Here is a 24,616-nt window from a genome sequence, read left to right as displayed (position 1 = left end):
AAACAGACTGGCATCTCATATAGTTTAGCAGCAATAATATTACACTTTTTTTTCTCAGCTAATATCAACCAAATATTGTAGTATAACTTCTTTAGCTAAATGTCTGAGAGCCCTCTAGACTCCTCACTTGATGTCTTCTAGAAATATGCATCTTAAATCTTAATTTACTGCACAAATAAAAATGTTTCAGCACAGATAAGTGAAAAATTGTTATGGATGGTTGCAAACAAAGCATACAGAAAAAACACTTTTCCTTTTGTAGGCTGCAATTATACTAAAGAAATTGTGTGTTGCTAGCACAGAAGGAAGCTGTGTGAATAAGTACTGGCACTGAACCAACGGGGTTTGCCCTGGTCAGACTGGGAACAGCTGTACTGATGGAGCTCAACCCACACCAGTTCTCAAGCAGTTCCCTGCTGTGCTGCTTCTGCACTGACTAGTGTGATGCAGCAGGCACTTTCAGGCATCTGCTTGTATCAATGTGGCTTAACTGCCCTGTGTTCCCCACACCAGATTTCAAATGTTACCCTTTAAAACTTTAACGATTTGGAGAAAAGCAGGAGATGCAGAGTCCTGAGGACCAAGCCTCTTGTTTACCACCATTATGGATGGAGAAGGGGAGAGAGTGCAAGTTTTTCCTTGGTGCCTGGACTGGGTGTGACATCCACAGACACGAGAGTGAGGAGAGGAGTTCCCTAAGATGGGAACAGGCAGGGCTATCATGGATGAGTGTTTTGCAAAGGCAGGATTCATCTCACTGTAGTTCAATCATCTAGAATTTAAACATATGTTCTAGGCCAGTTGTCTGAGATCAGTGGGGAGAGAAACACTGTCAGTGTAGGGCTCATCTCATCCTTTGACAGGCACTTCTCTATAAGAATTAAAAAAAAAGTTCGACATTGTCAAGCTCTGAAAGGTGACCAGTCTCACTTCAAGAGTATAATCATTAGGTATTAGTCTGATACTACCAAGCCCTTTGCATCAAACAGCTCTCAAAATAGTGAATGCTATCAATCAAAGCTAGACATGAGAAGCCTAAGAGCTCATCCTCCTCCTACCACTCTCTCTGAATTGTTGCATTCTGTATACCAAAGAAAAATGAAGTGCCATATTTAATTGATCTTGAAATAACCACCAAATTGTCACGTACTAGTATTTTGACCTCCCTAGCTGTCCATGAATGGGACTAAATATGCACATTTTCCTTCATTAGCTCTACATTTACATATAGTCTTTCTCTTCCCTCATTTCTTACTTACATTTTTGTTCAACTACCAACTTTCCTAGGCTTGTGAAATAATCAGAGAAGCGATGAGCAGTCTGATGTTACTTGCTGTAATAATCTCATTGCTTAAGCAAGATTTTAAAGGTTTTTAAATAACAGCCACCACAGCTTACAAAAACCAACTCTAACTGCTTAGTCTGAATTAAATCAGGGAATGGCCAGGTCTTAACAGGTGAAGAAAAGTACAGAGGAGCCTCCAGGAAACTAGTGACTCTTCTGTGACACCAAGCTCTACTGGGAAAAGCAAAAGCTCATTAAATTTTACCAATTAATCTGTAAATGAAAGACTGGAAAAGACAATCATTTTAGTTGCTTTTAAAGGAAATCAGTTTCTAGCCTGAAAAAGATGCTATCTGCTGGTATATTTCTCCACTGTGTGCTATCTATTTTTCAAGTTATGAGTAAAATCTACCTTGTGGATGCATTTATATTTTGTTGAATGATCAGAGGTGCCTTAAATTTCATTGTACATGAACTACAATTAGTAACTATTAAAAAGTTTTAATTTTTGCCACAGAGAAGTAGCCCTAACTATGTCTTATTAGCGAAATATTGATGATAATGCTATGCAGGAGGTGCAATGTTTGATGTATTTTTTTGATGTAACATTGCTTTTCACTGTAATGTAACCTCAAACAATATCATCAAAAACTGTTATTCAAATAGTGGATCAACAACATTTATTCAGTGAAACCTCGTTTCCTCCTTAGATTTCATTTCTCTCACCTGGTCTCTTCTGTAGCTATGAAGAAGCCATCATCTGAAGCATCAAGCCAATTTTGCCTCTGTCTCTTGATCACTGGAATCGTGCTTGCCTTAGTGGCACTTGCACTGGCTTGCAAGGCCTTGCCATTAGTCATGTGAACATGGGGAGCAGCATGCTGAAATCATAATAAAAGGGAAAGATATTTGCCTGAGCATAAGCATAATTCTGTTAACTGATTTTCCTATAAAATCAGCACACATGCAGCACTTCTCAAAAAACAGCTAGTCTTCCTCAACCAGTACCTAGGGGTCAGAGAACACTCAGTGAGCATGAACATCTGTTATCCACAGGTCTTAATACTCTTTTGAAACTGAAGTAACTATTGCTAATACCATTGTACACATGGAGAAACTGAGGTATGAATCGATGCCATGAATTAAGCAGCTCCACAACAGAAACCCCTGATTTTAGAAGAGAATTGATATTTTCTCAGCAAAACCCTGGCAACCCCATTAATGTGAGGAGACTTGTTTTTTTTCATCCAAGTATGGCATTAATCCAATTAAAAAATTCATACTTCTTACATCATAGGTCCTCACTTTGCCAGTATTTCTTTTTAAATGAAAGTCACTGAATAAGACAAGTGGCTTGGTCCTGCTGCTAACTGAAATGGAAGCAGGAAAACAAAGGTTTCTGTCACCTTGCTGCTACCATGATTCCTAGGTTTGCTTACGGGTCGCTATATATTAGAAATGAATGAAACACGTCTATATTCATTTTAATATAGATAGCACCAAATATAAAATGATGCATTAATTTTCCACTAAACCTTTAACTGGAATAATTGTGCAATGAGAGCAAATACCCAGATCTAATGAGGAAAGCTGCCTTATGATATATGAAAAGGAGAGAATATAAATAACGTTTTCTATATCATCTGTAGGTAACAATTTGAAAGAATATCCCATGACAAATACATCAGTCTTGGAAATTCAGATCTGGTTTCCCACATAACTGATTTTCAGCAGAACTAACTAATAATGCTATTTGATTAAAGCAGTTTTTCTTTCTCTCACGTGGATTCAACATCACATTTTCTTAGTAAGTACAATTTTCTTTGTGAAATAATACCAGTTTTCCACATTACTGATAGCATTTTTGTAATATTCCTAAAATACACACAACGCTCACATTCATGGGACTAGTTCTGCAGTCACTGGGTAAGAAAAGGGCTGGTAGCATTCACAAAGACTACCAGAACAGAACACAATACTGATCTCTTAAATCATGTCATAAAAAATAACAGCTGAAGATAATAAACAGGGGTCTCATTTCTTCTGTACAATTCTTAGACTTGTACTCAATGCATTATTTTCACATTATGCCACAACCTTCAATACACCCTGATCCACACCATTTGCTTCCTCTAGTAGGACATATTTTATGCATTTGACAAAAACTTCCAGTGTTCATTATTTTAGTACAAATAACTGAACAATCTCTTCCATCATGTCTTCAATCTGATGCAGTAGAACCAAACATGAACAAAAAAAGCCATAAGACATCAAATTTGAATGAGTCATATGTAACTCTTTCTTAGAGCTAAACTGTTTTCCTTTGTCTTAGAGACAAACAAGGTTTATGATGAATTTAGCTGTTGTTGCACATAGGGATGTGAATCTCTCTCTGTAGTCCCTTTAAATATTTGCCCAGTTTTTTCCATTTTTTCATTCAGTGTTTAGACTGCAGTTTGGTTTTCACACATTTTTGTACTGGCTTTGGTGAGGAGGAAGAGCTAAAGGCCATGCTACTAGAAGTAATTCAGCTATTATTTAGAATAAATTCAGGATAAAATACATAGTTTGGAAAAAATTAGAAATTCATAAAGGTATTTAACTGAAGATATCTGAATGTACAAAAAGGAGAGTGCTGGAAAAGTGAGTAGAATTCACGCACAGAAAACTGTCATGCATCAGATTTCACACATTATTTTTGTCTGGCAAGTGCCAGTGCCATATGCTACAGAGGAACATTCAAGGGCTCAAATAGTAATTTTTCTGCTGTGCTTCCCCAGTTAGGTATGTGTTTAAGTTATCAAATATAATGGTTTATATCTGTTCACAAGCTCCTTTCCAATACAACACCGAATATTTCCTTTACCCAAGACAACACGCACAGGCAAAAAATGTTCAAGAAACATACAAGGTACAAAAAACATAATTCCTATGGCATAAAGTCTGAAGTCCAGCCTGATGGGGGGGGGAAATGTGTTTTTTCGTAATACTCTTTCCCATGGAAGAGACAGATGCTGCTACTAGTTCTCAACTTCTGCTTTGTCTACTTTTATTAGACCTTAACTCTTATTCAGGCAAGAGGTAACATAAGAGAAAATGCTGCAAGGGTTACATCATATTGGTTAGAATTTTCTCTTCTATTTTCCTTCTCCCCTGGCCCTTTCAAGCTAGTTGAAGAAATGTAATTACATTTCACTTCAGGACTAGAGAAAATCATTGTTCTCCAGTCTGTACTAGAGACAACATTATCTTTAATTTCTAGTTAATCATAACAATTGAAGTTGTGGAGTAGAAAATCAGTTCATTAGTTCCTACCCAAAAATATATTTACTACTGTGTATAAAAATGTGCACTCTATGCCACTGCCATGCTAATATCAACATCAAGAGCAAAAGGAACTTTTATGTAAAGTACTTGTTAAATGGATTTTTTTATTATTATTATTCTTATGATTTTAAATTTTCTATAGCACAGTTTCACTAGAAAGGTTATGAAAGCCTCAGGAATACTCCCTGTACTACTACATAAACCCTATTAATTCAAAAACCTTGCATGCAGAAAACTCCAATAATTTCATCATAACACCACCATGTGCAACTAACAGCTGACAATTTGATTTTGACTGTTTTCATCACTAATAAGCTGCACTGTGATTCTGCAATAAAGCCACTGGTATTAAGGGTCTGCATACCAGTGGCAGATCACAAAATAGCACCTGATTAGCGGAAGCTTTACCCAGATTTCCTAACTACAGGTTGGAAAAATCCTCCTCCACGTTTTTCCAAATATTCCCTCATATCAAATTAGGTACATTCAGTGAGATCTCTTGCACCTCTAGGACAAAATTGTTCCATGCCAAAAATACACCATCAAGAGGAAGATCACCAAAGACATGAAAGAGAAAACCTGTCTTTGAGTGCACTTGAAAGAAAAACACCATGAGGCTAATGGAGATCTCGTTCAGGCACTGTTACATCCAATAAGTGATACAAATATTTAAGTCAGCTCAGAGTTATCCCTGGGAAGAGTTTCACCTGCCAAACAGGTCTCGATGCTGCAGATTGAACATGTCTACAGAGGCCTCTGAAACCAAGGTCTTCAACAAGGAGGAATTTATGGGAATATAATTTGTTATCATACAATGTCTTCACAGATTCATCTGTCCCCTGCCGGAACATTTCTCTGCGGGCACCTCTCTTATAGGCTGGCGCACACCTCGATTTTTGAGAGCTGCTAGCAAGTGTTGCTCATCAACACTCACTTGGCAGGGACATGGATTTTTAATTTGCATACACAAACATGTATTTTCCAGTGGGCAACTGAGACACCTCCAACATTTGGTGAATGCAATAGTCCCTTTCATGAAGAAGCTACATAAGAATGTGATTCTTTCTGCCAAATCTTCTGGAAGCAACAGAACAGATTTGTTAATTCTGTAAGTTGCTTAACTGTAAATCCAGGTCTTTTGCACAAGGTGCACTAGACATAATGTTTTGCTGTGTCTAGGAAAAAGGAACTGGCTGTATAGCATCACTATACACGTGATATGTGCTGTAGTGGCAGCTACAAATCCAACAAAGTCTAGATACTGTTCCAAAGAGGCCTACAAAGATACTCCACAAACACCTTACGTTAAAGTGGCAACTTAATATAGCATCTTTATTATGGAGGGTAAATCTCCTCACTGGCTCCTAGAGGAATTTCAAGCACAAGGATAGTAAGATGCATGTTGGAAAGTCAAGAGAAGAATTTATACAAATTCAGCAGTGAGACTCAGCTCCCAAATCACAGTTGATGTTTTTGTCTATAAGTTTCTAAAATTATACTGGCAGGTAAATGGCTTAGCACTTATTCATTGAAAGCTACTGAAGATTCTGAAAATACATCCAGAACACCAATAAATACAGAACACCAACAGGCATTATTTAAATGTAAAAACTAATGGTGAACGTTTATGCTGTGGCTGAAAGAATATTTAGCTGGATTATCATAAACTCCTAAGCGGACAGGCATTCATGACCTTTTACAGTTTCTCCCATCCTTTTGAAAAGGAAAATACTCCCATCGCCTTAAATTAGCATTTTTTAAATTTCTGTTGGATATTTAAACAAAAAATCAAATCAAATCAAGTAGAGAAAAAGGCTCACTACGTGGAAAAAAAAATTACTAGAAGAAATCAGGCATGCTCAGCTGATTGGCAATAATCCATATTAATTCCTACAATAAATTTTGCATTGACCTAATTATACAGGATATAGTGTAAAACAAGTGTAGAGTTACATTAAGTTTAAATAAGGTATTGAATCTGTTTTGCCACACCTGAAATGTTCTTATTTGCAAAGGCATTAGCATTATGCCTCTCATAAACATCAAAGTTTGGGGCTGGTTTAGTTTCCTTATTTGGAGAGATTTGCAATGAATGCAAAAACTACAAAACAGTCTCCACACAGCACAGAGTTGCAAAAGCTGATACAAGCATACAGGCACACATTCATTTTGGATACAGAATTTCATTTAAGAAACCCAAAGGCTGTTACAAAAAGGATTTTTCAGATTGCAGATCATATACAAGAAATTAACCAAACCTGTGTCAACTCAAGCATTACTTTTGAACCTCCTGATTTACTATACAGCCTTTCACAAAACAGTTAAAATAGATGCAATGCTGAAAAGCCAAGTCAATGACTTTTATTTGCAAGGGAAAGGGAAAAAAAGACAACAACTGACTTTCCAGAGCATGTGGGCTAAAATACCACAATGTTTATAGCCTCTGTATATCATGGGAAAGCTATATAACCTCAGAACATCTTTAAAAGCAGGACTTGAAGTAAATATTTATTTATATAAATCAGAAAAGTAATAATGGAAGCCTGAGACATCTATCCACAGTATAAGGAGATTTATTTTATATTTTAAACATAGAAGATCCCCTTCCACCACCTACCCTCACAAAGACCCTTACAATTATTTCTAGTTTATTTTTGTGGATAACAATCTGAGGCAAAATAACCCAGAGAGGCATTATTGTATTTAAATACAGAAGAAGGATTTTTGTAATGTTCTCACAAAAACTGCACTTCTTTTTCCTTAGCAAACTACACTCTGTTCATCATTGGCTTTGATTTTAACATAATCTGAATCATCAGAGACAAGATCAGATTTAATGTCTTGCGTTATATTCATCACATATAAATGCAACTTAAAAGAATTAAAATACTTCACCTTGGCAAGACAAAAGCTTTTTTATATCAAAGTGTCCAAGGTAGAATACAGATTTGCTGCTATACCTCTCACATTCTGACTGACTAAAGATCATTCTTTAACTTTTTGACTGCTACAATATTAACCATAAACAGTCAGGAAAAAAGGGGGACTTTATTTCTGAGTAATTATTTATTGCAGTAGTCATTCAAAAGTAGATCTCAGCAGTATTGCTTTACTGTGTCTGTATTGAATAGATAATCTCATACTGTTCCTAATGCACCAAACAGTGTACTTTGTGGCTTTACTGACTTATTTTGCCTACCCATTGGAGAGTAAGAATTTTTCCATCACACATCCAGTTACGTTTCATCACAGTGAAGAGCGGACATATTGTTACAACCTTTTCACACTGTCTAAACAGAATGCTTATTTTTAATTGCACCTTCTTCAGTGCAATAGATGATAAATGTACACTGCTTTGACTACAGAACATCACTCTGAATGGTCCAAGTTGTTAGCAGAGAGGTCTACAAAGGTTCACAACACAGGAACCTCAAAGAGCTCAGGTTATTTAAAAACCTCTCTCTCTTTAAGGTGTGGCCATGTTTCATTGTGAGGAGAAACTTACACAGGCAACCCTCCCATTTCTTTGGGTCAGAGAGACTATGTTATCTTCAGAGTAAAATTAATAGCAAAATTAAAAAAAATATGGGGGAAATAAAGTGATGTTTTCACCAGTTTCAGCAATAAACTCTAGCCTTTTTCCTGACACTAACGCAGAACTGAAAAGAAATATTGAAAAAATATATATCAATTCCTTCCAAAGCTTTAGAGGAGAGGAATACAGTTAAATATCTCTAAGCATCTTATTTTGAAATAGGTCTATTTAAATCAAATTCATGACAAAGAAGGATTACATCACATCCAGTAGAAAACATCACTTTCTACAGTCTTATCTCTGCTATTTTCTAATTTTGTGATCTGTAGTCCTTACCTACTTATTATCCATTTGCACTGGACTATTAGCGACTAGTGATGATAAAGGCAATAAACTAAGTTTACCCTTTATCTCCTGCTGAATCAAGTATCTTTGTGCGAATTTACGTGTCCCACAAATGCTGTACATACAGAAGAGCTAGTAACTTGAAGGGACGCTGTGAAAACTGTAGGAATTAAAACAAACAAGCTTACATCATGCCTTGCTGGGTTTTATTCTAAAATTTCAAAACTTTTTTCAAAAGTGGGTTGTATTCCAAAAGCGGATAGTCCTCCACCTGAATGCCTATACGACGGGGATGAATCATTCCCAGTCAGAGAAAGGTTTTCTTTATGTGAGTTTTTGTTCAGTCTTATCTCACTTTTATCTGGAGTTTGAAACAGAGACTGATAAAATTTCTTACTGTATGAAAGTCCAAGATAGACACTAATTCCACAACATTTTAACACATAAAAGTTCTGAACCTCATTTTTTTAAGCCTTGTCTGCCTGTTTAAATATTTGTCCTTTTCTAGAACCCAAACTGTCAAACTCAAGGTAAAGTCAGAAAATGGCCTCACAGGAATCACAGAATCACTAGGTTGGAAAAGACCTCAAGGATCATCGAGCTCAATGGGATGCAAAAAATTACTCCGCTTTTGTTTTGAACTTAAAATGTGCTCTGACACGTATGATACACATAGAATGCAAGATATTTTATCAACATTAATTTGCTATAATAAAAAAAAATAAATCACTTAAATACATAGCACAGAGCTGGACTTTTCATCTATTCCAACTGACAGCACTGGTACTTCTTAGGCTATTTGACCACCTATTATTTTCCAAGATCTTTCAAGAAATGCAGTGGCAAACACGTATACAGTGATACTGGACTTCATAAAAAACCACATTGACAACTTAGAATACTAATATATTTGCTTTGTTTTCCAAAGAAAAATCACATCTACAGACAGATCGATACCTATAATCCCCTCTATACTTACCATTATCGTTCTTGTCGTATGGCTGGATGATTCTGGAAAACAAAAGAGCCACAGTGTGTTAGAGTATTGTCCTTATCCATAAAAGCCCTATTTTCTGTTGTTCACCCTGAGGGCTAAGACACAACTGTTCAGACACAACAGTGAACATATCAGAAACGCAGAGACTGGAAAGATTTCTCATGGAACTAGCATGAGAATCGTTACTGGTCCTGAAAATATATAGCACACTATAGTATGCTCCTAACTGCACTCATTCGCTTGGCTTAATTACCCTCCTCTGCAAGAAAATATAAAAATGGAACTAGTTCATAATTCATGTTTCAAGAAGTCATTTTTTTCATTTTGCTTTTAACATATGGCATCATTTAACATGGAGGATTAGTTCTGAAGAAAAAAAATACAAATAGTATCAGCATAATTCCATTACTATTCCCACTTGAAAAAGCTGTAAAAATTAGACAATCCTTTCTCTGAGAATTTTCAGATAGATTCTCAGTTTGAAATTGACAAAATATATTGAGAAGTGTAACATCCAGAAACCTTAATTATTCTCTCCCATATGATAAATCCGGAGTCAGTCAATTGAACTCATGACTATATTTACATAAAATTGCTGAGGAATCACTACTAAGCCAATAGCTAACAGATTTCACCCTGTGGTTTAAAGTAAACTACACTTGTTTGCCCCCCTATCACGGGACACAAATGTCACTTTTTTTTGCTTCAAAACACTACAGTTGCCACATACAACTGTGTTCTTTTTCTAAGCAGTAACTAAAGAATCTCCTAACCAATTAAAAATCTGCAAGAAAATTTGCTGCTGATCTATAAGATACAGGATGGTGTTAATAGCAATCTCACAGATTTGCTCAAAAATTTGGGTAGGACATCATATCGGCTATAGCATGCAGAGTTCCTAAGGAAGACACATTAAGCAACACCACCTGCAGTTCTGGGTAAAATGTATACAATTCTGCATTAACTGAATCAGCAGAGTCTCAATTCTACAAGTGACATAAATGTACAATAATTACAATGGTTTAGTCACTCTCCCCCTGGTTCAAATTGCAGTTCTTATGGAGCTCCCAATTGGCATCACTTCCACAAAGAATTCTCCAGGGGTTTTGTCAATGTTAAAAATAGTGTTCGAGAGATTAAAAGGGCATGAGAAAGAACAGCTGGACACCTCTTTCTGAAAAAAAATGGTAATTATACTCTCAAACTGGTGTTTCTCTTTCATTTTGAGGAGTCATCTTAGCCAGTCTGAACATATAGTTCAGTCACTAATATAAATAAAGACAAGCAATTTTAAACATCTCAGGCAATTTAGAAACTTCAAACTGATATTCAGTGGTAATCCTTGTATCTAGTTTACATTTATTTTTGTACAAGTTTTCATCCTGTATGAAATCTAATTTAAAAAAATTATATATATTTCTCAATATAGGTATCAATAACTTCCCATTGATAAAGGTTCTGTAATGTGAAAAGCTAACTAAAGTCATCAATATTTTAGTTGTAAAGTCCTCCCCCAGCCTCCTTTTAATCTTTTTTCACACAAAAATTAGCATATATAAAACTACATTTAGGTCACCAGACCTCCAGGCAAGTTTTAAACTGGTAGTAAGTATAAAAATTAAATACTGTGACAGCCTATTGTTCCCTGATAGCTAAATATCTTTGACATTGTTATAAAGTAAGAGTAGATCAGAGTAAAGAACTCTATAATCTGTTCAATTTTTATCTTCACAGTAAAGATATTTTTGTTATTACAAGTTTATTTTTTTAACACCCCAGTGAAATAACATTTCATAACCTGAATGCTCCTGAGAAAACCCAGAGACTGCATTCATGGAGGTATAAATACCTGAATAATTTGAGACAAGGATTCATTCCATTTATAAGCCTAACTACTCAGAGAAAAAAAAAACAACCAGCCACCTATCTCCAAGACCACAACAACATTTCCTGTTGAATAATCAATTTAAACAGAATTATCAAGTTAAACAAAAATGATAGGACTCCTCCCTTAAAATATAGAGAAGATATATCACACAGCACCTCCAGTCACCTCCCAAAAGATCAAAATGAACAAGCAAAAATTCATACTTTTTATCCTCAGATATTCCAGTAATAAAATCTTCACCCTTATTTGGAGGTGTTATGCTTTTAGCATAACTTTATATGCCAGATCTATAAAAACTATGCTTAGTCACAATTGTTCCAAAATACTCAGTCCCTCTGCCAGTTCCACAGATAACTGAGTGAAAGAGATAATATCTCCCTAAAGAGAACTGAGAAACAGCTGAATGTACCTGGAGACTATTAAACAGCATATTTTTGAAGAATATTTTACAGACTCTCTCATGCAATGCCAACAGCTGTTAACTCCGGGCTATTACCTTATTGATAACCTATAAATAAAACTGGGCAAAGTGAAGGAAGATTTGTTACATTTGTAGAGTAATATCCCTGTGTTATATCACGATACAAGCATTCTCTTTTTTTCACATATCTTTTCATTGGGTAGACATAGTCTAAAGATTCTAGGATCTTGCAGAGACTAGTAATTAAGGTGGCATTGTTACACAATTTAAACTCTTACATGCTCTGATACCCAAATATTCATATTTTAGAACTGAGGAGACACTGATTTCTTCCAGAAAACAATCACACCCTGATCTGGCAGGATTCTGACCAATTTTTACACATGAATACACATCAGCCAATTCTGTAGAAAACTTTGCTTTTAATTAAGGCAACTAAGGAAGAAAGTCCTTGCTTCCAACTAAAAAAGCAGCCATGTAGCATTCAAAAGGCATATTTTACAGAAGTTCTGCACAACTATGCAACCTCCAATGCAGCTTGAGGGCAACAGAGCTGATTTTGAAACCATAAATGTCTTAGTGTTCAACAGAACAGAAGACAAAACTTTGGATTTTCAGTTTTATCTCCCAAGTTTTAGAATGCTTTAAGGAATTTAAGTAACCAGGTTCAAATTTCAATGAAACTGGCACCAGTGGAAACTTGGTTTATAAATGAGTTCCTACAGCAAATGATTTTATGCAAAGCTATAATCTGCACTTGTACATCTTCAGCTGAAAGGAGACTTTATTAAATAAGCTCAGGAAGGAAGACTGTTCATTATTTCTTCTCCACTTGGGTTACAAATACTTTAAGTAATGTAATTTGTTCTTTTTCCTACCAGTTTGTAACAATGGAATAAGTGACATTAAGCATTACTTCAGAAGTATTATTAAAAAAATAAATATATATGTATATATAACTTATAATCCTACTCACAACAAGATTGGCTTAATTTGAGGAAGATCCTTAGTGTCCCAAGATACAGATTTGAAACACTGGAGAAACAATTTATAGGCAAGAAAAGCAAAAAGCACAATAAAGTACAAAGTTATCACAAAGCATTTTCCCTAGACACAGGATCTTTCCAGCTACACTGCCTAAGCACTTTCTGAAAGTGCCTTCCCTATTGCATTATGTACTAAAATTGTTAAGAACTATTGCTCTGCAATCATTGCTTACAAAAAATAATCAACCTACTTGACAGTAATCATACACAGAAGCACTTTAAATATGAACTCCAGATCTTGAATCCAGAACACGTAATTCATGAGGTAATACGCTGCTAATCCTGTTATCCAACAGACAGGATTCTCTTTCTGCAACTTTAATTCTTTAAAATAATACTAGGGAATCGTAGGGATTCCAGGAATTAGTTTCTGGTTATCTGCATTGTGTTTTAAATATTAAGTTAATTATAGTGTTGTTCTTATCGTTTGCTGGTTCTAGAGCTGATTTCTTCTGCCAGTCAGAAAAGCCAGAGCTACTGCAATGTCAAGCCTACATATTACCTGTCTATAAAAAACCCAACCCTGATTCAAAGCAAAAATGAGGCAGTTCACCATGAATTGCCCTTTCCTCCATCTGCAATCCCACATGGCTTGCTTCTTCTAACCCCAGCTATTATCAGAACCACATGTTACATCACTAAATATTGAGATAACAACACTGCTATTTTTTCCTAAGTATTAGATTTTTCAGCACAACCAAATGTAAGTGATGTCTGGCACACTCACAGTGTGCATCAAAGCATGATTGCAATTCTTGTTTTGTGTTTTTTTCTGAACCAAAGGTGGCAAAGCAGCCAACTTAAAAGTCCAAGGACACATTTTTGAAAGCAAAAAAAATCCCGTAATTCTAATGTATTTCCATCCTTGCAAATAACTTACATTTCAAAGATACAATATGTTTGAGAAATAGATACTGTATTTTGACTTCTGCAAAACAAAAGCAATCAGTGTCTGTCTCTATTCAAAAAAACCCACAACACAGTGATATGCTCTGCTAATGTTTTGGAACAAGTCTTTCTCAGAGGAAAGTCACACTGCTTACCTTCACCCACTGAAAAAAATATCCTGCAGCTTGAGCAGTTTTCAGCCACAGAATGGAAGACTGATATTTTATTTGTAATCAAAGAACCTCCAACACTTGGGAGATAATTGTATTGTGAATTCAGTGTAGACAAATGATGACTGCACATTTATCACTGCAAGGTAATAAATATTTTTTTCAACTTTAAGAAATTACAGGAAAAAAGGATTTATCTTCTATTTTTGGACAAAAATTTACACAGATTTAAATATTATCCTCTTTGCTGATTATTTTTCCTGCTAAGTTGCAATGTAAGTCGCAATGTAAGTCATGTCATGGGGGTTGGAGGAATGAAGACATTGTTTCATAAGTCAAAAAAAAAAAAGAAAAATGGCTTGAGGTGTGCAAACATGAGATGTAGTAGTTTATTTCTACAGATGACTGACAATGTCAGGAGTAACGATGTGGGGTAATTAAAGACTACATAATTTTCCATGTGCATAATCTGAGCTATGGAAGTTGTTACTAGTTCATCATTTCCAGTATCATCATTCGTACCCCTGCAAAAACAAGAGAATATACTGACCACAGAAATGCAACATTTAGAGCACCTTACTTTTCTACTAAATATTTAAAATTATTACTTCCAATTGGACACTTAAAATAGACAGAAATTAGCTACTCTTGCTCAAGTGCAAAACCCAAAGTATAAAGGCTTGTTAGGTTAATCTCTTGAGGGTCAGAGATGGCTTTAATGACTTTGTATAGAAAGGCATGAAAAGTCTTTTACCATAAAGCATTTCACTTCATGACAAATATAAAAGCTTTCAGTGATATATGTTGGGAAATAACCAAGAGTCATAAACATTCATTTCACAGTCCTCTGCCTCTCCAGTAAATGACAGTAACACAACATCATTCTTTCCAGAGAGATCTACTTTCCATGCTCACATTTCCATCTATATCAGTGCACATATTTTAGTAAGAGATCTGTGGCCAAATATTTCAAAACATTTGCTGGCTATACCAAGGACCAAAGCTAGAATACACATGTTCAAAGTAAATTTCAGAGGGAAACCTAACCATGGACCAATATATAACTTTTTTTTCTCATTTTCGAGAAGAGTGGGTATACACAACTCAACATTAATCACACTTTGTGTTTCAGCATGGGAGAAATCATAGAAGTGAATTCACATAGTAGCTTATTTATCACATCTCCTTTCTTTTCTTTCAGCTGGAAATCATCAGTATGTAAAATGAGGTTTATAGCAATTTAGGTAGGTTTACACTTTGTTATTATGTAAGAGAAAACTAAAGGTTTTATTTTTTAAAGTAATGGAATGCCAGATGTTTCCTGCAATGTATTTCACGCTGCTAGCCTGCCGCCACAGTAGAACATCTCCATCTGTATCAAAAAATAGCATTGTGATAACAATGATTAGACACCTTTAAGAAAACACAACTCCCTCTGCCAAGAAATTCCATCCTACAGTGAAAACTCCCTCCCTGTAATATGCTTTCACACAGGTTTACATGATGTTAATTTTAATGAAACATAGAATAGAATTTATTTCTCCATTTCAAGAAAATGGGGCAGGAAAGGCTCTAGTCTACCCTGCTTGTCAGTTAGGCTGCTTATATTTTCATGTGTTTGTCAAAGGAGAGCCTGAAATTCCCCATGAAATAGTAGGAGTGAAATATAAACTCATCTCAATAACCAATACTATTACTTACAAGCACAGACAGAAAGATTAACCAAAACAGCACCTAAGAGAGGTACATTGTTTTGAGGTCTTTCTCCCTTTGCTCACGCCACTTTCATATCTTGCTGTGCAAGAGATGTGCAGGTTCCTAGGACAACAGATCCCAAAACTGCTATCTCATTCTTGCGTACAGCTGCAAACTTCAGTATATTCAGGAACACAGATCTGACTTCTGAAAGAATCTTCTTGAGGCATCAGGACACCTCAGCCTGAAATTCAGCATAAAAGGTCTGGAAACAGTAAGAGAGAAGGAGGATCAAGGCTGTTGATTAAAGTCTCTTCAGCTAAGACCAATGGGCTCTCTTATTTCTGCCCACAAGTCATTGAAATGGTATCAATAGGCACAGACTGATTTCTGCACCTTGTTAGTGATGTTAATATCTTGGGCATACTGTAGGTATTCTGGTTCTGACACATGTAAAAGTAAGGAAATGCCTGCTGGTTGACAGAGATTATTCTTTTGTAAAATTATCTGATCATTCCAAATATTATATGGAAAATTATCATTACTCACCCTGCCAAAACAACTGCCTGACGTGAAACTTGACTACATGGATGTACTGTTGCTCATAGTTAAGCAGCTTGTGGGTGAAAGTAATTGCTCAGAATAATTTCAGACACTGTAATTTAAATATCAGATTCAAAATATCTACAAAGCATTTTACAGTCACACCTAAATCTTCCCATCATCAACTCCAGTCATAAAACTGGGTACACGAAACATTCTGCAGCATCGTGATTTTCTGAAGACAGAGTTTTCCTATTTGAAAGACTATTTTCACTGCTGACAACAGCAATGGAAATTCTGCATCTCAGAATAGTTAAAAGCACCAGCATGCATATTACACGAAAACTCCCCAAAATATTGTGATTTTTTTTCCAGAATGGGAAAGAAAAAAGCTTTCAGGATTTTTTTCATTCCATCCTACAGACTATAAGACCTGCTGTGGTTTGAAAATATAAGGACAGAACACTTTTCATAGATCATGCAGAAAAAACCTTCCTCCTACAAAAAAGGACACAAATATCTACAAGATCTATCTGACCAGTTACAATACACAATACTCAAGCAGTGCAATTTTATTTATGTCTATGCCTTATACATGGTTTCATGCATACAACTACATCTGTCAGCCAGCAGCGATTGACATTCAGATTGGCAAACAGCAAGATATCAGGGCACAAATCCCACCATTTATGAAGAGATAAATGAGCTGCCTCATCGTTCTCAGTAAAGATCAAGCAATAGTAGTCAGAAATGACAGGCTCCCTCATCCTTCAGAGTTGCACCAGACTCTTGCTGGTGGTGCATCTGTGGGAAAATGAAAGGAAAACTTGTGCTGCACTGGCCAAAAATCAAGATTCAAGCCAACGTAAGGCCTCCCTAAGAAATTATACAACCACAGAATGTTTGGGGTGGAAGGGACTTTGAAGATCACCTAGTTCTAACCCCCCTGCCATGGGCAAGGACACCTGCTACTAGATCAGGTTGCCCAAAACCTCATCTAATCTGGCCTTGAACACCACCAGGGATGGGGCATCCATGACTTCTTTGGTCAACACATTCCAGTGCCACACCACCCTCAGAGTCAAAAATTTCTTCCTAATATCTAAACTAAATCTACCCTCTTTCAGCTTAAAACCATTATACCTTGTCCTATCCCTGCACTCCCTGATAAAGAACCACTTCCCAGCTTTCCTGTAGGTCCACTTTACGTACTGGAAGGCTGCTCTAAGGTCTCCCCAGAGCCTCGCCTCTAAACAAGCCCAATTCCTAAGCCTGTCCTCTAGCCCTCTGACCATCTTCATGGCCCACCTCTGGACTCGCTGTAATAGATCCATGTCCTTCCTATTCTGAGGACTCCAGAACTTAATGCTGTACTCCAAATGAGGTGTCAGAAGAGCAGAGCGGAGGGGGAGAATCAACTCCCTTGACCTGCTGGTCACAGTTCTTTTGATGCAGCCCAGGATACGGTTGGCTTTCTGGGCTGCAAGTGAGCTTCTCAAATACTAATCATGTTCTTGTTATTACTTTTAAAAGCATCAAATCAATATTAATGATTGTCTCTAATAAACTTCCCCCACTCCTCTCTACAGGCATACAGAAGTGCCATTTCCATATTACATTGCTTTATTTCTGAGCCAATAATTATTACTTTGTTAATAACAAATTCTGTCAAAATATGGCACTCAACTCACCTAGGCAGTAAGACTGACTTTTAATATGCCAATCTAAATATACATTTATATAAGTCTAAGTTACATTTACATGAATGCTGCAAATTATTGTACATCTTAAGTAAATACATTGATACAGCTTCTTTACAACTAATTAATAATATTGTTGGAAAAAAGCAATCCTGAATATGCAGGCATTTCTGTGTCAGTTACATTAAGTTTATGAAAATAGCAAGAGATAAGACTTAATAAAAGCCCACTGTGCTCTTTTTTGTTTGGTTTTTTTTCACTAAAGAATGCACTGAAAGATAGATTATATCATCATCTCCATAGCTGGCTTTCTGAATACTGTTAATTGATATAGTGTAATAAACCCTGCAACAATCAATAGTATTTTAGAACTAAAAAGGCTTTTTAGTACATGCATAGTAACACAAAAGCTCTGGAGGTTGGTAAAACCTTTCATTGCATGAATCGTATTGCCATGGTCAGTGCAATTACACAGAAACCATCAGTTCCCAGGTTGGCCTGGTCACTGAGATTTGCTGTTTACTGAAAAGGAGCTGGATAAATTATAGCCTTAAAATGTATTTAATATTTACCAATAACCAGAGAAGAAGTGACATGGTAAATGTTAAAGGTAATTGGTTTTAAGTCAAAAAGAAAAGAGGACCTGTGCTGTTGAGTATCATTAGTACTAGTTTATTGCTTTTTTTTTTTTATTGTATTTATACTTTGCAGGCTTTTAATTAAAGAGAGGGACTAGGACAAGAACCAAAATAGCCATTTTAAATAGTAAAATAGCCATTTTTACACTAATAAAACATAGATTTCAGTCATTTAGGATATATACTTTCCAGTAAGTTATGTTTTCATAGAAAATAGTGAAGCAGAAATAAATAACTTCTAAAGGAATTACTTAAGAGTTCTCAATACTAATTTTTCAAACTCAATGTTATTTTGTGCAAATTGCCTTAACACAGAGAGCCAATTGTTTGATACAAACTAATCAGTGTGGCTAATGACCGGATTTATGAACTCTTTACTTTGAAAAGAGCATCCATACTAAGTAGAAGAAACATTTTAAAGATTTCCAACTATGCCTCCTCATAGAGACATAACAATAATAATAATAGTAATAATGATAATGATGATAATAATATTTACCTTGAAATCATTGCTACAGCTTTTTCTGTGGTACAAATGTAACACCATCTTTATTTTGAGGTGGAAGTCATTCATCACTCAGCTCATATGGAGAGTCCAATCTAACGGCCAGCATTAGTGGAGAAGAAAGCAGCCCTCGTTCACTGAACAGCCTATTTCAGAGCCTGACTTCTTTCAGAGTTCTCATCTCAACAAACTTATTCAACCACAGAACAAATAAGCTAATGGCTTACAGAAGTTACATCTCACAAAATGAGAGTCCAGAAACGTATGCATTTATTTTCAGTGCAAGCAAATGATATCCTGCTGGATTCTACTCTTATTTACTGTTCATAATTCAGATGAAAATCTTTCTTCTTGTTAATAATTTAAAAAAAAAAAAAATGTAGTAATACACAGTCACTTTTCAAGATAAGAAAATAAAGAGTATTTGAGAAAAGTCAGCCTTACCTACAAATATCCATCATTATTTCTGCACAGCTTCATGTTCACTCTCCATTTGCATCATACTGTAATGAAGTGGCTGGACACACCAGGCTTAAACATCACCTCTGATGCTGCACAATGTACAGGAAAAGCCTATCCAGTATCTCTGTGACATCCCTTTTCCTTCCTACTGTGCAAGTGGCAAAAGTGCAGGGACAGTTGCTTTCTAAAAAGCTCCTCCCTTCCACCAGTCCTTATTGCCAGGACTATGACTTGGTTTAACTGACTTTGTGACACCAATATTGGGATGCACAATGATAAAAGCTATTTTCCCTCCGTTGGCAATAACAGTGTTGAGAATCCAGACTAAGCAGAGTTTAGAACTGACATACCAGCAAAGAGACTGGCTGTAAACTAGCAGGTTCAGTATTTAGCAATTTAGTGATGTACCAAGTAATTTCATACAGAGTAATTCAAAAGGTTTTGCATATCTCTGCAAAATATATCTTCAAATAAAAACACAATGCAGTAAGCTGAAAGAAAGCATTGTTGCATCTCTGCCTTAGCAAATCTCTTATTCATTTCTTGTTCTTACATATCAAGAATGGTAAGAAAAATGGCAAAAGTACTTTCTTGCAAGAGATTGCGTTAATACATCTATGTTCAATAAATAAGCACTACCATTTACTGCATTAAGAAACAATGCTATAATTATACTATCCACATCTTATATTTCTGTTGGCCAGTACCCCCATATCTAGTATCACCTCAGAGCCACAAAAAAGTTTTGCGATTCAAACACTTAAAGAATATTCCTTTTTAATTCCTTCACATACCATCAAGACCATTATGATGGCTATAGTTTCTTTTCCCCAAAATACTTAGTGAAGAGTGATTAGAAGGCGCAAGAAGTCGTTTTGCATTTGAACTTTGAAGGGTTGGTGTTGATCTGATTACATTGGGTTTCACTGCAGGATGAATCTCTGTTTGAGACAAAAAGAGAGAGATACTGTAAGTACTTGATTTAAAAAAAAATAAAAATAGTCTGTTCAACAAGTTAAATTTATATCCACGCTCCCAGTGAAATGAAAGTAAGTTTTTTTCTGCATGAGTAGGTTTACAGGGCCTTGAATAACAATTCATATACAAGTCTTCATACCTCCAGGGAAAAAAAACCTCTTTCACTTTAGACTGCCCAAGTTTAATGCTATAATGTAGATGTGTAAGAATTTCAGAGAATGAAGAGCTAATGTAACTACAAATCAATCTGAGACGGGTCTACGTTTACATTTTCCTACCCTTCGGAGTTTTGTATTGGAGCTACATACCTGCAGATTTTTCAGAAAGCAAATAAAAACATTTTATTACAGTGAAATCACCTCAATACCTCAAGTTATTCAATGTTTTCTGTCAGAATAACAAGCTTTGAGGGAACTTTCTGAACAGAAATCAAGAGGTGCAAGAGTCAGAGGGCCAGCCACCACAGGGCTCTGAAGTTAAAACTAGTGCGAAACTGCAGCAGGAACACAAAAATCATTAAGACTGCCCTGGGCTCCCCATGTACTGCCAGATTCCCAGTCAGAATAATTATTGGGCAGTTTCAAATAACCCTGAGTATCTAATGCAGTTCATGGAGCAGGATTATTTTGGAGGAGGGAGTGAAAGAACTGGCCAGTGTTTCAGGGTGGCAGCTGCTCTGTTTGCTGAAAGTTGATGGAACTGTATGGAAAATTCTCAGTTATCTGCCAGATAAAACTGGCAAAAGGATAGTCTGCTTCTCCTTCACCAGGAACTTGCTGCACCAATTAGCTTATTCTCATCAGACATTTGGGCTCAAACTGTCACCACTGCATAGGTCCTTGTACAGACTCGAATTTGTGAGGAAAGTCGGACCACCTGAAGACGGGTCCCTGTCCCTCTGATACAGCCACAGGGCACCAGCTGCTGGCATTGTGCAGGTTGTGAGACACTTGCAATTGATTACAGATGGCCACCCGATTTACCTTCCGAGCAGAAGGGACTTCTGGGCTGAGAATGTGAGGGCACAGGGGTTGGGAGACAGATCAGAAAAGTCAGGTGTCCAAGAGGAGTAAGATCAGAAGACAAAAATTAAGTACTTTCGCATTTGTAGCCCAGGTTTGCACCTCTTGAAGAGTGTTTCTGCTTTTCTATTTATAAAATAAAACACAGAGGCTGGGAAACTTCTAAAACGTAGAAGCTGCATTCTAAAACAAGGCCAGGTACCCAAGGAGAAGGCCCTCTGGCCTCTGTTTTTCAGGGCTATCACACAGGAGGAACAGAAACCGCTGCACGAAGACTGTTGGAATAGCAGATTTTTTCTCTTTCAGAAATGCCATGGATGTCTGATATCCAAACGCTCGCCTGCCTGGCCTCACGCTTTTACTCCCATGACAAGCCTTTCACACACAGCCTGCAAGTTCCAAACCCATCCACCCGAGCCATGGCTGGGGGGAAGGGTGGGGGGTGCCACAATAAGGTGTGACAGTCAAACAGTTTCATCAGTATCCAAGGAAAGGAGTTGGATGGCCACAATGACTTGGCCAGCCTGTACTGGGAACAGCATGCCAGGAGCAGACACCAACAATTTTCACATTTGAAAAGACTTTTCTTAATTGTTAATCACTGGTTTGGTCACAGCTTGCAACCTTATTCTTAAAGCATGAACACCCTCATCCAAGATGCTTCAAGAGGGTCATATTAGAAGGAGTAGAGCGGGATAATCATAGAATCATAGAATCACCAGGTTGGAAGAGACCCACCGGATCATCGAGTCCAACCATTCCTATCAAACACTAAACCATGCAGGAATAGCACAGAGCTAGAGGACAGGTAAATTGCTTCAGGGCAGCCCTGTAGATTTGGGTGTCAAGGCTAGTTTGATGTCCTCGATCTTCTCATCACTTAAACGAGAGCTTTTTACTGCCACTCGCTGCACTACTCATCTGCTTTTCATAAAAAGAATTTAGGTACACCGAGCTCCCAGCAGATTTCATGGCATGTCCCATTTTTCATGCTGTAGAGAAAAAATGACAGTTTTGCTTTTTTACTTGAATGGGAACAGAGGCGTGCTTAATGAACAGTACTAATTGCTAAAGCAAAACTTTAACTGAAACAGAAAGCTTTGCACTGTTTGCTGACAACTGTAATCTGGATTCCAAAATGCTCATTTGGCAATCTTTTCCAATTTTCTGAAGGAAATTATTAATTTTCAGGTCTGATACCACTAAAATACTATCCTATTTGCTGAAGAGCTTCGGTAGCATCCACGATAATCCCACCAGCTGGATCATCATACAAAAACACATAAACTCCTGTTGCCTAGAGTGTATAGGGGATGTAATTTTGTATTTTCAGGATGAGTGAACAGTTGAAGAAGGAAGCATTTCCTTCCTTTGACTTTTTTCATTCTGGAGGTTGTTAGTCCTCTGTTAGTTTACCACAAACCTGTTATTTCTCTTTCTGCAGTAGAGGAAGGTAGCAAGACTAAGGTCTCCTTTTAAGCTATAGAAAGGAACTTTAATTAAACAGCCAGGACCACTTGTCAGTGGACTGAGTCCTTTCTTGGGATCTTCACACTATACATATTCAACCTTTATATATAAGCTTGCTTCAAATATTTGCATGCTTTACATCAGCACTTTCTAAGCAGCTGCTTCATCACACCTAAGAGAGGTAATGAGGCATTTCAGGGCTTCTGTTTGAATTATATTATCCCATCATATTACCGTATTACAGAATAATAGTAATTAGGGATCTTTTAATTCCTGCTGCTATTACTTTTTGTTCTATTGCCTAGTTCTTCACTGAAAATCTCCTAGCCACTGGCACATCCTGCTAACTTAGAGAACTAACTATAAGAACCAAGAAATCCAAATTATCCCTTTAGCCACACAACCAATAAATAACCAGTTGTCCAGATTCAGACTGTATGATCATTTTTGAAATAAAAATAAAACAGGAATAAGAAACAGTAATTGAATAATGTACCAGGAACACTTTTTTTTAGACTAGGTTGGAGCCTCAAGCAATTAAATAGCAATAACAAGTCTAAAAACTTCTTCCATTTCAACTAATGCCACCAGGGTAAAACCAAACCAAACCAAACCAAAGTCAAGTCTCCCTCTGAGTTGCTTAAATAAGCATCCTGGATTCCCGAGGTGCTCAAGAAGTTGCACCCTCCTCTTATCCCCTCAACAGGCTCCCAGCTGGAAACTTATCCTGTTTCCTTGTAGCTAGGAGGTAATAGAGGACAGTGATGATTGAAAAGATTACAGGGGATTAGCCCCAACTCTCTGGAGCACAAGGCCAACTTTTAACACTTCACCTACCTCACACCTGTGGAACCGGCAGTCAAGAAGCAGAACAGGGGGAAAAAGGAAGCAATGACCCAGCATGCGCAGGGCACTGAAATCCTCTCTGCCTTACCAGCAGAGTTGAAAACAGTGGTGCCCTGAGAGACACAGTTAACTATATTACAGTAAATGTCTGTGGGAAATGCATGGAAGACATTTCAAAAAGAAACCAAATGCTTCCTGTATAAGCTATGAAATTATAGTTAATAAATTTTATGAGAAAATAATGCAAGCATTACTAATTCACTGGAACACACAAACATCCCAAACAAAAACCCATCATAAACTAAACTAAAACTTCCAACAAGCCAGATGGCAAACAGAAAAACATTTTCTAGCCACCCTTGTACAGCTAATTCAGACACATGTCCATAACTACACCGGATACACTTTATATGCTTACAACACGTGCTATTCACCTTCAGCTGCAGTAAGATACGTTCACTTCTCATACAGTCAATTGCCAAGCAGACTTTACATACCTGGGATATGTTAGCACTGTTAATCTTCTACAAAACCCTCGCCTATATAATACTGACACTGTTCATCCATGCACTCGCATTACACCTACAGGCATGCTCCCAGAGGTATCAAGAGGGCCCTGCACTGTCTCAATAACATGGCACTAAAACCGTGCAATATCTTCCAAGATTACATGTGCTACCATTTCTTCTTTTGGCTGCACAAACAGGGTCAGCCAGATGAATCATCCGTCTCCAGCTGGATTGTCCCCTCACAACCACAGCTCCACCAAGTCGATCAAAGCAGTCCTTTCCTCATTCACTTGAATGACAACATGCACAACACACACAGCTGGGATGCCTGCAGGAAAGTTACCAC

The 24,616-nt window shown here is 36.9% G+C and overlaps 1 protein-coding gene across 3 annotated transcripts in view; it reads right to left on the bottom strand.

Moving 5' to 3' along the window:
* Nucleotides 1-24,616, bottom strand: part of MTA3 (metastasis associated 1 family member 3) — a 131,998-nt gene that overhangs the window by 18,333 nt on the left and 89,049 nt on the right. For 2 of the 3 annotated variants that reach the window (XM_069852923.1, XM_069852922.1), the window contains exons 16-18: nucleotides 20,240-20,386; nucleotides 9,472-9,503; nucleotides 2,012-2,166 (exon numbers count right to left, since the gene is read on the bottom strand). In XM_069852923.1, coding sequence (XP_069709024.1) covers nucleotides 2,012-2,166; nucleotides 9,472-9,503; nucleotides 20,240-20,386 — 334 coding nt within the window. The remainder of the gene's footprint in view (nucleotides 1-2,011; nucleotides 2,167-9,471; nucleotides 9,504-20,239; nucleotides 20,387-24,616) is intronic. The other variant, XM_069852924.1, reaches the window with a different exon arrangement.

Source organism: Phaenicophaeus curvirostris, chromosome 2 (genome assembly GCF_032191515.1).
Source record: "Phaenicophaeus curvirostris isolate KB17595 chromosome 2, BPBGC_Pcur_1.0, whole genome shotgun sequence".
In the NCBI taxonomy this organism is placed as follows: domain Eukaryota; kingdom Metazoa; phylum Chordata; class Aves; order Cuculiformes; family Cuculidae; genus Phaenicophaeus; species Phaenicophaeus curvirostris.
The sequence above is the reverse complement of the archived record's forward strand: the minus strand, read 5'-3'. Positions and strand labels throughout refer to the sequence as shown.